The 13,807-nt window shown below is 40.6% G+C and overlaps 2 protein-coding genes across 2 annotated transcripts; both read right to left on the bottom strand.

The window, feature by feature from the left end:
- Positions 1-109: 109 nt before the first annotated feature.
- Positions 110-2,923, bottom strand: LOC110968900 (extracellular matrix protein 1-like). Its single transcript, XM_051955590.1, has 3 exons — positions 2,896-2,923; positions 1,999-2,255; positions 110-796 (listed from the first exon to the last, which is right to left on the bottom strand). The coding sequence occupies exons 1-3, from the start codon at positions 2,921-2,923 to the stop codon at positions 593-595; spliced, it is 489 nt and encodes a 162-aa protein (XP_051811550.1). The 3' UTR covers positions 110-592.
- Positions 2,924-8,105: 5,182 nt separating this feature from the next.
- LOC110968891 (IgGFc-binding protein-like) lies at positions 8,106-9,637 on the bottom strand. Its single transcript, XM_022218896.2, has 3 exons — positions 9,264-9,637; positions 8,864-9,171; positions 8,106-8,419 (listed from the first exon to the last, which is right to left on the bottom strand). Exons 1-3 carry the CDS (start codon positions 9,561-9,563, stop codon positions 8,413-8,415), a joined length of 615 nt encoding a protein of 204 aa, XP_022074588.1. The 5' UTR covers positions 9,564-9,637; the 3' UTR covers positions 8,106-8,412.
- Between the last annotated feature and the right edge of the window lie 4,170 nt (positions 9,638-13,807).

Raw genomic sequence — 13,807 nt, 5'->3', positions numbered from 1 at the left:
TTTGAAGACACAGGACTCAATCAGGAGGCTGCTCATTCTTGTTTTTGTGGTTTGAATTATTCCAGTTTACTGACAGTAACACACAAAAAGCAATAGAACTCAGTCAAAATGTTTGTTAAGTGTTTATTTGTGTTTCCTTACAGTACATTTCTAGTCAAGCTGGTCAGGACATTTAAACTTTTATTATGTAAATATCCCACAACCAACTCCTCCAGCCAACCATGACCCCTGATGAACTTTGTTTTCCCCATTTCTTCATGTGTCAGTGTCTAAAAGCTGCTAAATTGTTGTTATATTCCTCTGGAAACTCATAAATCAAGTCCAATATTGTATCTTTGCTTGCTACTGCACTGACAAAAAGCATGTAAGCATGTTGAAAATGAATTAATGGGACTTTTACAGTCCTTACACAACATAAAGCAAATGTCCTGTCCTCCTTTGAGAGCTTGGGACAAAGACAAGATACAGACACAGCACAGATTTAGCGTGCAGCATTAATTCAGCATTATCTTGCACATATTTTTCCTGTTTGTCTGAACACACAGTTGATTTTTCTCTTCTGAACTCTCCGGCTGTATTCTCATTTCCAGCTCTAACAAGCCTGGGGGTTGAAGGTGAATCCTGGCTCCCAGTTCATGGGAGGAGCCGTGTAGCCTAGCGTTGGGTTGTAGTTTGGGTTCTCCGGCTTGCTGTTGAAGCAGCTCCAGCGAGCGTCTCCTGAGGCCTCACAGCAAACGTACGGGACGGTCATGGTGGAATATTCATCCACGCAGAACTGAGACAGAGCTTGTTTCCACTGTGAGACCAAATAAAAGTGTCAAAAAGCTGAGATGTGACATTTTGTCCCAAATGTAAATCTTGCATAGGCACCAGGCTGCAAAAAAAAATCCAAACGTTGTGGAAGTCAGCATACTTAAGTGTAAGTAAAGCAAAAGGTCAGCAAGTGTCTGTAGGCCCACTGTTGTGTCTGCTTGGGAAAGTTTCTGCTTCTCTTAAAGCAAATGAATATATAATCCAGCTGCTTTTACTGTTAGCAGGACAAGCTATAATGGTAAAGTGGGTCGGAGAAGAAACCCCTTCTATCTCTGTCTAAAAAAATGATGTGTGGCTGTAAAATTACACTGTTTTACTGTACTTAAATCAGCTAAAAATATCATTATTTTACAGATAATTGTCATTATTTTAACTGGTTTTCATTGTTTTACCATTACAATATTCCACCATTTTTTTTTACACAGTGTGCTGCCAAATTTTAACATTAAAAAAAAAAGTAATAAGACACTGTAAAAAAACATCCCAAGATAACAAAAAATATTTTAAAATGTACTCTCTGCGCTTTGTGTGAAAAAAAACTAAAAAGCTAAATTGGGTAGACTATATTATAAGACTATAGTGAAACTGGAATATACAGTATGTTAAAACATAATAATTGACACGATGACTATAAAAAAATACTAAAAATGCCCAAAATTAATAGTAATTAATAAAAATATATATATTTTTAATTTATTTGTTCTTTAATAATGTGTGACTGTAAAATTACACTGTTTTACTGTAATTAAATCAAAAATCCAAAATAAAAATATTTAAAAAAGCATTATTTTACAGATATTTCTAATTATTTTCACTGGTTTTCATAATTTTAACACAATATTCCACCATTTTTAATACAATTTTGCCAAATTTTAACATTTTTTTTTTACTTAAAAAAAATAAGATTCTGCATGAAAGCATCGTAGAAAAACAAGCAAATATTTTGAAATGTACACTCTGTGCTTTGTGTAAAAAAAGCGAAATTGTTTAGCCTATATTATAATACTATAGTGAAACTGGAATATTCAGTATATTTGTATGCATTTAGTATAAAGCAACATACTAGAACACTTTGTCAAAACGCTGTCACATCTAACCAGAACAGTGACACACTTCTGTACTGTAAATATGGATTTATCATCAGGTAATGATATCTCCTGGTGTCTAATAAGTTGCTGGACTCACAGCCTGCTGGGTGCAGCACAGGATCTGGCTGCTCTGCTGAGCCACCAGTCCACTGCAGCACAACGTGAACCACAACTCCAGCCGGTTGATGGCTTTTCCACGGCGGCGGAAGTGGCTGAAAAAGGACGGTGGGAAGAAGCTGTCCGGGTATCTGGGACGACCCTGACCCTGGTGGCAAACGGCAGCCAGGTTGTGAGCGGTGGGACGGGCGGGAGGGAACGGGACGTTGGGCTCACTGAGAGAATTCTTCTTGGACTCTGTGGAGAAATAAAGCAACATGGAAGTTAACAGAAGTGCAGCTTGAAAAGTGCATGAAGTGGGATGAGATATTACCTCCCAGATGTGCACCAAGAGCCGCCACCAGTGCAATTATCCAAAGTCCAGTGATGGAAGTCATCGCTGTAGGACGGTGTGGTGAAGCCAAAGAGTGGAAAGGCTGGTTTCTGTCTGACTGCAGGATCCTTGAACAGTTTATAAAGGCGAGGGGAGGGCATGAGTGGGAGGGATTGTTGTGGTGTATGTGGGGGAAACATGGTGTTGGAAGTGAGTTTGAATGTTTTTTGATATCTACTGATGTGTGCAAGGTTGGTCTGGAAGTCTGCAGTCAAAGGGGAAGACAGTCAAAGGTGATTCATCATAGCATAATAACCGACCTTTAGTAAAGCAGATATTTGGATTCTTCATAGGAAATGTACAGACGAGACTCCTAACTAGCATTAATGATGTCTTTGGGGTTGATAACAAACACCAGGAGCTCCCCTGCAGTCAGTATCACGGCTGAGCATTTCCACCTTAAATCTGTAGTGAACTGATGACACTCTAAAAAACACAGACTTCTTCAGGATCTGTTTCCATTTCCAACATGTACGACTGAGTCTCTCCAATGTTACATCTTACCGTTGTGCAGCGTAGAGCAGTTTTGCATCATTTGAGTGGAGTCGTAGGTGAGCTGGTGAGCTGGAGCTGCTGCGAATAATTAGGACTCTTCAGAGATCTGCACATTCTACAGGAAGTAGCAATGAAGATTTGTATCTACAGTATTTTTTAAAGCCTAAGGAGGTTATTTTAATGGATAAATGTAGAATTTTAATGTATAAGGATGAAGTTTTTAGAAGTTTTATGAGCTAGGGTTAAGTTAAGGTACATTCAAGAGACGTGCTTTGTTTTTGTGATGTGCTTTTATTGTGAAATTGTCCTTTCATGGTGACCTATTGTCCTATGTTTCACTATTATGTTTTTTTTCTTACCTGCCTGTGAAATGTGGATGTAAATTAGCATTGTTGCCTTAATCCAGCATATTTACGTCTATTGCTGTCTAAATAGACGTTCATTAATGTGCACTGTCCCCATCAAATAAATAAATAAATAAATGAATAAAAATTGCACTAATGATCAGAGGGATATGTCTTGGCTGGTGAGCTCGTCAGAAACATGTTTATTTATTCGTGTACTAGCAGAATTTTCTGTACATGTGTAGTGTGTTGTAATATTTTAGCCCCAGTTTGTATGGTGTCATAATTGGGTCAAAAGTCACGCGCACGTAGCTCTCTCTTGCGCGCACCTAACACTCTCTGGCGCGCGTGAAACATGTACCCTGCACGAGCGGAAAAAAGTCTCCACGGGCGCAAAAAACACTCTGCGCGCGTGTAGCAATGTCTCCGCGTGCGTAGGCGGCTCCTTGCGCGGAGACATTGCTACGCGGGTGCAGACCAAGCACGAAACTGTCCTGCTGCGTGCGTGGAGCTCTGATCTACGCACGCGGGGAGAAGACTTTTGACCCTTTGTGGGCAGATACCAGTGCTCGCCACAACCTCCCTATGATTGGCTGTCTGTGACAGCAAGAACTCCCCCCCCCCCCCCCCCCCACGTGGGATGCCACTGTATACAAGAGGGGAAACGACGTCACCTGTCACAGTAGAGAGGACTGCGGTTGGTGCTATGTTTTACTCATCCACTGGAGGGCGCTTCGGGACTGTGCTCTATGCTGGCACCAACAAGCTTGACTTCCGATGTTGATGGCAGACTGCGTGGCGGAGAGACATAGAGACGGAGATCGTGGCGTTGGTGTGGTGTTCGGATATGTGTGCGTCCAGAGAATAGTGAGATTGTTAGCATCGTGGTAAATGTTGCTACACGGACTGTGGTGTTAGTTACTAACCGCGCTTAGCTCCTTTCATGGTGTTAGCTCGTTTCCTGAGTGTATGTTGAGATATGTTACGAGACTTGATGCCCGTGTTATTCCCTGCTCCACAGCCATTTCCTCTCTTCTAGACAGTGAACCCTCGTTATAACGCGGTTCACCTTTCACGGCTTCGCTGTTTCACGGATTTTTTTAGTGCAGTTTTTTTATGCTTTTTTTAAACAGTGCATTGTGTTCTGCATCCTGATTGGCTAAGGGACTGACTAACGTGAACAGTCTCCGTGCCTCGTCTCCTCTGCCATACAGGCCAGCGCTGCCTGCTGTGGAGCGCTGGATCATTTCTCTCCTTGGTCTCCATGTAGTGAGTCACCCTGAAAGACGGAGCTGACGGAGCAGCCTTATTCTTTTCCCCCGCCATCAACCAGACAGTCCCCAGCCGTCTCTGGCCACTGCAGCCGCGCCCCCCAGGAGAAGAGCGCAGGCGCGAGCCTTCCCCACCTCCGACTGCTCCAATTGATTCAGCCGGCCCGCTCTCTGAGGCAAGAGTACCGCCACGGCATCACCTGGTTGCAGTTGCAGCGCTCCCCCAAGTGCAGTATTGTATAATAACTGTAAAAAATAAAGCTGACTACTTCACGGATTTCGCCTATCGCAGGTTCTTTTTGGAACGTAACTCCCGCGATAAACGAGGGTTCGCTGTACAGTGGCATCCCACGTGGGGGGGGGAGTTCTTGCTGTCACAGACAGCCAATCATAGGGAGGTTGTGGCGAGCACTGGTATCCGCCCTCAAATGGTCAAAAGTCTTCTCCCTGCGTGCATAGATCAGAGCTCCACGCACGCAGCAGGACAGTTTCATGAGACACTGGATGCACGGAGCTTGGTCTGCACACGCATAGCATTGTCTCCGCGCGTGCAGAGTGTTTTTTGCGCCCGTGGAGACTTTTTTCCGCTCGTGCGGGGTACGTGTTTCGTGCGCGCGAGAGAGAGAGTTACGTGCGCGTGACTTTTGACCCAATTACGGCACCATAGTTTGCACACGGCCTGCAGCATCCTGGATGACCTGGAGTCTCTGTTGTCTTTTACCAAACATTAACCCTATATTATCAAAATTTAGCACAGAGACAACCAGACACACCCATAAATCATTCCTAGAGAATAATATAAAGCTACTATTTCATACTTTCATGAGTAGTTCTTGAAACTGATTGAAGAACTACATTGTGCTTATTTCCCCCAAACATTTTTCAGCAACACTGCAGAGTAATGAGGGTCATTTCTCTGCATCAATCTCAAGTTGGCACGCCTTAATCATAGCATCATCAAGTTCGAGAAATGCCTCAAAGTCACTGAAACTGCAGGAGACCGAAACTATGAGAGATGAAAAAGGAAAAAGTCCGCTCAACATTTTTCATCCCGGATGTAACAAACATGAATGCCAAATTATGCTCCTACGTTGTTATGCTCTTTTTATTTAACCTGGGAGTAGAAAAAAATCAGTTTATCTTATCAGTGCTGGGCAGACAAAGTGGGTGATAAATGTTTATTAAAACCACTCACAGCTCTTTTCGGGAAACTCCACACAACTTACGGCAAACTCCTTCATCCCGCTTTGTGAAACCTGGATGAGTGTGTGTTCCGTTATCAGAGGCTGGTTCCCACACAGCCGGAAACGCTGAACATGTTGTTATGTCTCATGTTGTTTTCCACACACCAGCTCTGTTGTGAGCAGAATAAAGGATGCACGTGTTGTTCATTACTTCTTCAACTTCAAACAATTGTTTTGAAATTATACCTGTGGGTTGCATTTTTAAGATTCCACATGATTTACTGCCATTTCATCATATGTATGATCCAGAAAGAACAACATATATGTGTTTACAAACCCACTGTGTGCTGGAAATTGTTGTACATGAGAGTGGAACAGCAGCATGTAAAGTCAATAAGTCATTTGCCATTTATTTTCTGACTCCCCACTGGTGCAATTATTTTCAAATTGCACTCTTTGTGATTTCAAGTGCTGTTTGACTGAATGTCTATTTTTTCTAGTTAATATCACGAGACTAATTCAATCTGAAATTACATTTTTAGGACAATTTGTCAGATTTTTTTGGAGCATAAAATATGAATATTATATCTTAGTTTCATATATCATTCCTATATTTTAAAAGAATATTTAGAAATTGCCTGCTGACCTACTTTCAGCACATTTTTCACATTTAGCAAATTTGAAGCTATGTTTTTACCACAATATTTCAGGAAATAATAAAAATAAAAGCCTGAAATTTTACATTTTTCCCCCATCGTGCCATTGATTCACGAATCAGCATTTTTTTATACAAGTAGATCAAATAATCTCTGATTATGGGTGAGATGAAAATGTGATCCGTGAGCACAAATTAACACAAAAATTATAATGCAGAAGTCAAGTAGTGATATTTTCTAACCCATGTGTAGCTGCATGTCACAACAAGCTAAAACATATAGAACACTTTTAATATGAAATACTTGCTCATAAAAATGAAAAGAAAGTCATTTTGTTGAACTTTTTAGACTGATTGCGCAGCTATGATGAGTTGTACCACAAAAACAAAAGTGTAGTTTTAGTTTCTTGTCTAGTTTTAGCAGCTTGGATGCAAAGTGGTGAACTTCACCACTGATGTTTTAGTCACAGTTACAGGACAGTGACAGTAATTCTCCTACTCAACGATGCTCTGATAAATGAAAGACAACGCTGCTGGACCGTTCAGACATTTCCATACTCTGTGCAGTTTTGAAGTAGGTCAAGTTTTTCTCTCTTCTGCTTCTTGTGAATGAACTCACTGGAAGGATTCTAGACATAACATGAGGTTTTCACAGTTGCGTTATCACCGTTCTGCCACCTGCTTTACTGAGGACGTTTTGGGAGAAATAAACACTTTGCATTTCTCAAACACAGCTTGTGATCCATGTGGTTTTCAGTTTAAATGCTGTTATGATCACAAACTCCTTCATTTTATATATTTTTTTGCAAATACGGATAATCATTTTTAACAAATTTTCACAATAAGACAAATAAACCTTGTCTATTTGTGTTGCCCTTCATCTCTGGGTGAAAGTAAAGCGGAGACATATAGTTTTATAGCCTAATGATGTGTAAAATTCCTAAATTTAATGTCAAATTGCTAAACTCTCACTTTAAAAAGTCAATGCTCTCAGCTGCATTTAATGACCAGCTGGTAATTCTACTCACTTAAATGCTTTCATGCCAAGTCTTTAGTCTTGATTTTAGGACTTGGCGCTACTTCACAAGCAGGAAAGGGAGTGTGCCAAAACATGAGTGTGAAATTTTGGGAGTGAAGTGAGGAAAACTCCTTTGTGGCTGAAGCTGCAGCTCTGTGCGCTGAATGAGGACGTGAGTGTGACGATACTTCTGGGTCACTGTGTCCACATGCAGTGTCAGAGCAGGTTTGTTGACTTCTTCTCGTGTTTCTTTGCTGTCAGTAGACAAAAGAACCCACAGAGATACCTGAGATACCTTTAAAAATGCCTAAAAACTATAACTTCCAGACTGAAAAACAGTTTTTATCCCAGAGCTGTCCAGTCCATTTCCCCCCTGCTCACAAACACAGACACACTATGTGCAATAAAGAACTCAGTCTCAGACTGGACTGCACTTTACCATCCATCCTACTGCTCATGTGCACTAATTCTGTTTATATATTTAGAAGATTTTTGCTTTATTTTCATTTTATTTGAATATAGTGTGCCTTTTTTTCTATCTTTCATCTATTGCTGGGAGTCACCAATTGAAATTTTGATGTCTGGAAACCCAATGACAATAAAGATTCTTGATTCTTAACCTTTTAAACTAAAAAAATATGAAAATGGTGGGTTAAAAAAAAGCACGGACATTATTTTTGACAGCAAATGATTTAGTGTGACTTTAACAATAACGGCAAAATAGCAGTTTGATCAGACTCTTGCACATGAAGCGCAGACAAAGAGTTTATTAAGCTTACATCATAGTAAATATCATTGTTATTAGAGGGCAAAACATCAGGAAAATTGATATTATAGAAGCAAACTATACGCAAATATAGATTTTGAAATTATCGTAGCTTGGAATTGTGCTTTAGCTTTGACATGAATGTGGTATTCTTGTTCGTGGACGTGAATATGTACATAAAGACATATATCAAAAGATTTTATGAATCGAAGATGCTGTCATTTCAGGGATGATGAAGGAAGGATGTTGATCAGAGCAGTTGATAAATAGTTGGCAGGAGAATGGAGTTCACTCACTGAAAAGGAAACAGAAAAATGATGTGTTGAGTTGACTTTAGTACACAAGAAACTAAATTTAGCAATAATATTATTTATAACATCTGCATTTAATAATCCGGAAGGAAGAAATAATGATTATGGGAGCGATTAGAGTCAATTTATTTGCATCACTGATCCACAAACAAAAATATATGTACCATTTGCAACATTACTTATTTGGTCTTCATGCTGTTACTGCAGCAGACATGTAGGAAAACTAATGTAGATGGCAGATTTTCTTCATTCTAAACCCCTGGGCGTAGATTTCCAGGATTATGTTTTCAATGTATTTAGAACCGTTATTTGACTCCACCAGGTCAGTTCAAGGTACAAAATGTTATATCAAAAGTCGCTTTAATGAAAATCTAGAAACATTTGCTTCTTTTGTGAGTTGTTAACTGGAGATCCTTTGTGCTACTCACCACAGGGGGAAAGCAGGATCTGTCCATTGACTGATGTCCAGAGCTGACAAGGAAATCGGAATCTCGTGAAGTTTTACGAGCAGTTTCTGCCTCAGATCTGCTCTTGCTGTGGTGAAAGACTCAAGCTTCCCACATCCTCCACATATCGTGTCCGCTACCTCATCGCTGACCGTCATGATGAGCTCATTAGCCGGAGTGAAGGACAGCTGGATGCTGGAGGAGCTGTTGATTCTCACCGTACCATCAGAAACCTCAATCAGCACGTTGTTCTGGGAGAAGGTGGTCTGAGTCATTTCCCTTCCATCTACCTGTGGACACAGATCGAACATTTAATTGTAATACATTCATTTTTTAGGTCATATAGTTAAGACTAATGCCATGTTTATATCTAAACATTTACCCAGACGCCGTGTTTGCTGGTGACAGCGATCATCATGTTGTTGAAGAACACGTAGACAGCCATTAACGTGTTGAAAGTAGGATTGCAGTGCTGCAAGCTGATCACCACCCTGAACCAATCTGATGATGACTGGTTGCAGTTCTGGACCAACTCATAGCCTCCCGGCGCTGCTATGGTGCCATATTCACCGCTGAATGTGGAGAGGGTGCCATTGGTGGTCAGAGAGCACTGCTGGAGGTAGCAGCCCATCACACCGTTCCTCACCTGGCAGATTTCGTCGGGGTTGCATGTCATGTTCATGGATACTACCACTCCAGAGGCCTGGCAGGTGCTAATCCTCTGACAGTTATCAGTTATAACAGTCTCTCCAATCTGCAGATGACACAAAAATAGATTTAAGTTCATCCATAGAAGCACAAGAATGTGTTTTTTTCATTATTTTCCCTGTTATGTTTTTGGAAATATCAAAATAGCAGCCCTTGTGGTGAACATTTTTTGAAGCAGGTCCAAATTAAACACAAACATGGAGAATCTGCAGCCATAGTAGCATCAGAAAAGCCTTCATGTCAGTACTGGATTGGATAAGCTGTGTCAGACTGTTGGTTTAACATTTTAAAAGCACCAGTCCAACATTCAGAGCTACTTCACACTGTGACTTCCTGCTGACTATCAAGTGCAACAAAATCAGTTTCTTCCTGGGGACACAAACCACTTATTTTCTAATGTAACATGGATGTTGCCGCAGCATGTTGATGCTTAGCATAGTCTGAATATGAAACATGGATATAGCCTCGTAAGTGAATTAAATCTGCATTCTTTCTAACAGCCAGCAGGGGGCGACTCCTTTGGTTGCAAAAAAAGTTGATTGTTTAGAGGTCTATGTAAAAATAATGAGACACTTTTCACTTGAAATATTACCTCTGTGAAAATTCCTAATGATTTTATGGTCTTATTTGCTAGTTTCAGGGCTTTTTGAATTCAGAATGATGTTTACTTTGTTGATTATGGCCCAATTTTCAGGAAAATAGACAATCCAAATCACCATACATAGTGTCCTTGAGTTATAAATCTGCTCCACTCATCTCTCAATCCAGCTGTTTTCAAATGGTTTTGGCCAAATTCCAAACTCATGGCTTCAAAACTCCACAAACCACTGGTTGACGCCATGGTCACTATATCCATCTTTAACAAATGGTCTACGATGTTGAGCAGGTATACTGATATTCTATGACTGCAGTCTCAGATTAGTGTGAATCATAAATTATAGTTGACAATAAATGAAATGTCATGGTTTTAAGGGTATCTGAGCATAATCTGAAGTCCTATGCAAATCCAAGATTTAGTAAGGTGATGACCAAATCAGCAGGCTTCATCGTCTGTTAACTGTACTATCGTAGCAAATTTCATGGAATTCCATCAAATAATTCCTGAGATATTTCAGTCTGGACAACAAGAGCGAACCGACTGGCCTACACACCCATCCCAGGAATCACTCCACTGTTGTGTCTAGAAACCCTCCTCCTATATTGTCCTGAGAGTCTGGCTTGCACAATTAACACTTATTTACACTGCTTAAAATGTTATAAATGACATAATTATACTGTATTGACCAATGTACCTGTTCAATCCAAATACCTTTGATTGCTGATAAGCAAAATGCCTTATCAATGCAATGATTAGAGTCTAAAGATTAAGGCACTACATTAACAATGCACTGCTTGCCTTGTATGTGTGGCCATTGTAATAACAGCTGCACTGGTCAAGCGGCACGCAGCCAGTTCCATTGTAGTAGAAGTTGTTATCGCAGACACAACCCTCAACACAAGTCGAGGTGCATGCCATGGTGTTACGGAGTCCAGGACATGGAGAGGCACAGGGCATCATACATGTCTCATAGTGGCTGTTGTTACTGCATGTGTACGCTGTTAGAAATAGCAGGAGTTAGCACTTGTTTAGCAGGAGAAATTTGTGTCAAGTGTAGTAATAAAAATGAGCAGACTCACGGCAGAAAGAAGGACTCCTCCAGTTCTGAACCTGTCCTCCCAAGTACTGGCAGTCTAACATATAAGCAGCGATACTTTTGCACAGCATGCTTTGTTCATCTTTAGACAGGCAGACGTCGTAGACACAATCATTGTAGTAGGAAGTAGGGTCTAGCACGTCATGGCAGGCAGCAAACGGACCTGTGGGATTGGTGATGAGCGCACATTTCGTCTCAATTGCGGCTTTTGCAGAAACGTTACATGTGGGGCAGAGGTCACCGCTACAGCCGTCCTGACAAACCACTCCAGGTACGGGAACTTTCCACGCCGCACCAAAGGTCTGGAAGTTTTTGGTGAAGCTTCCGTCTGGCAGCTGGAACTCATCTGCTTGGTTGTTGTTAAAGTTGCCGCACAGGCCGCAAGTTTTGCCCCTGTAGTTTCCAGGAACAGTGACAGTGACGTGGTAGACCAGATCGTAAGTGACCCTGAGGCCAAAATCGGTCAGAATGACATCATTAGTTCCCTCCTGAGAAACCGTCACCGCACCATTGAGGAGGCTTTGTGGTAGATGATGGAGTACCCCGTTTACCTGCAGAAAATAATTCAATGTCTTGATTATCCGTCATGTCTTGAAATCTGTAATTTACTAGTATTTTCATTTAAGTCAACCTAAGCTTGGTTTAAACTCCTCAGCAGTAAAAACATCAGTGACATACCCAAACCATGTTGATGTCGTTCCTGCGAAGGATCAAGACGAGTCCGTAAACTTCAACTGCCACAAGTTTGGCCACTGACACCTGGGGATCGCTGGACAGATCGTACCACAGCTCATTCTCCACGACCACAGAGAAGCTGGTGAGCTGAGTGCCGTTAAGGTTGCAGCCTTCAGCGGCGACGTAGGTGCAGGTGCCTTGGAAGGTGTAGGAGCTGTTGTCAAAAGTGTTGTAATGTGGATCGCCAGAGATGGAGCAGACTCCTTGTCCCACCGGCTGACAGGATCGCACGTTATTTTTCAACCCACACGCCTCATATGGACCGCATGAGGACTGCTGACACTGCACCTGAAGTGAAAGACAAACCTTCTGGGTTATTGTTTGAATTGGTTGGGGACATTCAAATACAAAAAAAAAAAAAGCATTAGTAAAACTCATGCTGCTTTAACCTCACCCCAACCAGTGGAGGCAGATGGCTGACCTCCCTGAGCCTGGTGGTTTCTATCTGTTAAAGGGAGTTTTTTTCTTCCCACTGTTTCTAAAGTGCTTACTAAAAGGGAATTGTTGAACTTCTTGGTTTTTTCTCTTACTGTATAAAGTGGTCACAGACAGACAGACAGACCCCCTTCTTTCTTGAGTCTATTTCCTCATGAAAAATTAAATGTGATTAATATAGACTAAAAATGAATGATATTTAATTGTGATTCATTGAAATGAATCCACAGCAACCCTGTGATTAATCTGATTAAAAACTGTAATCGTTTGACAGCACTAAGAGGAATGTTTTCCAAAGTTGTGACAGCTATAGCAGTCAGCCCAACATCTAGAAGAGTCGTTTTAAAGTAGCCTCAGCGTGAACTTTCGGTTAATGAATTACACAATAGTGTAACGTGGATAACGTGCAAACTGGATTGAACTCAAATGAATTGTGTTTATCTCAATTTCTCAGTTACTTAGGACAGCCCTCACTCATTAGTATGAACTGTTTCTATTTGGACTTTTTATTCCCAAACTACAGTTTTCTATGTCTTCTGCAACTGTGATGTTATTTTATGTTCCTGTGTTTTAACTAGTAGCATGTTTTGTATCAACCCTCCAGTTCAAGGCTATTTTTTGAAAATCCCACTTGAAATAACATCCAAATGCAATCAGCTCCACAACTGTAAGGGTAAACTGAACAACCTTGGACTCTACAGATATGAGATTTAAAATACAGTAAGACTTTCTGTTCCTTTCACAAGGCCGGAGGGAGAGCTGAAAACCTCCGGGAAACATCGTCGGGTTAATGTCCGTTTAATCAAAACTGAATTAACAATGAGTCAGCAAAAACTGATGTTATCAAACTTGTTCGAAACAATGTGATATAATCAGATTGCAAACAAATAGCACACCTCTTCAGGCACATCTTGCATTTCAGGGTTAAAGTCGGGTCATGGTAACTGGATTACTTTAACCCTTGTGTCATTCTGTTGGTCAGATTGAACCGTTTTAAAGTTAGAAAATGTGGGGAAAATATATATATTTTCATAGTGAAACTCTTATATCCACATTTTCAACATTTTCGGGAAGTCTTTAAACATTTTGTGGTGGAAAAAAAAGAAATGTTAAAAACGTTTCTCAAGAACATTCACATAAAAATCAACCAAAATCCAGCGAAATTCGCTGGATTTTGGTTGATTTTTATGTGAATGTTCTTAAGAGAACATTAAAAGTTCCACTGATATATATGTAATCACTTTAGATCTTTTTTAGGAATTTTTTGGGAAGATTTTTACTCATTTTTAGAAAAATATTTACAAGAATTTTCCTGCCACATTTGGAGGATTTTTTTTTAAATTTAACTTTTAAG

Source organism: Acanthochromis polyacanthus, chromosome 11, assembly GCF_021347895.1.
Source record: "Acanthochromis polyacanthus isolate Apoly-LR-REF ecotype Palm Island chromosome 11, KAUST_Apoly_ChrSc, whole genome shotgun sequence".
Classification (NCBI taxonomy): Eukaryota; Metazoa; Chordata; class Actinopteri; family Pomacentridae; genus Acanthochromis; species Acanthochromis polyacanthus.
Note: the sequence above shows the minus strand (reverse complement) of the source record. Positions and strands in the feature narration are given on the sequence as shown.

Bases quoted from the DNA above. Each gene is read 5' to 3' on its own strand.
- LOC110968900 (XM_051955590.1), bottom strand. From the start codon at position 2,923: ATGCAAAACTGCTCTACGCTGCACAACG. The intron at 2,256-2,895 runs GTAAGATGTAAC...ATTTCTCCACAG, and splicing joins CTGCTCTACGCTGCACAACG to AGTCCAAGAAGAATTCTCTC. The intron at 797-1,998 runs GTGAGTCCAGCA...TTGGTCTCACAG, and splicing joins TGTGCTGCACCCAGCAGGCT to TGGAAACAAGCTCTGTCTCA.
- LOC110968891 (XM_022218896.2), bottom strand. From the start codon at position 9,563: ATGAACATGACATGCAACCCCGACGAAATCTGCCAGGTGAGGAACGGT. The intron at 9,172-9,263 runs GTAAATGTTTAG...CTGTGTCCACAG, and splicing joins CCAGCAAACACGGCGTCTGG to GTAGATGGAAGGGAAATGAC.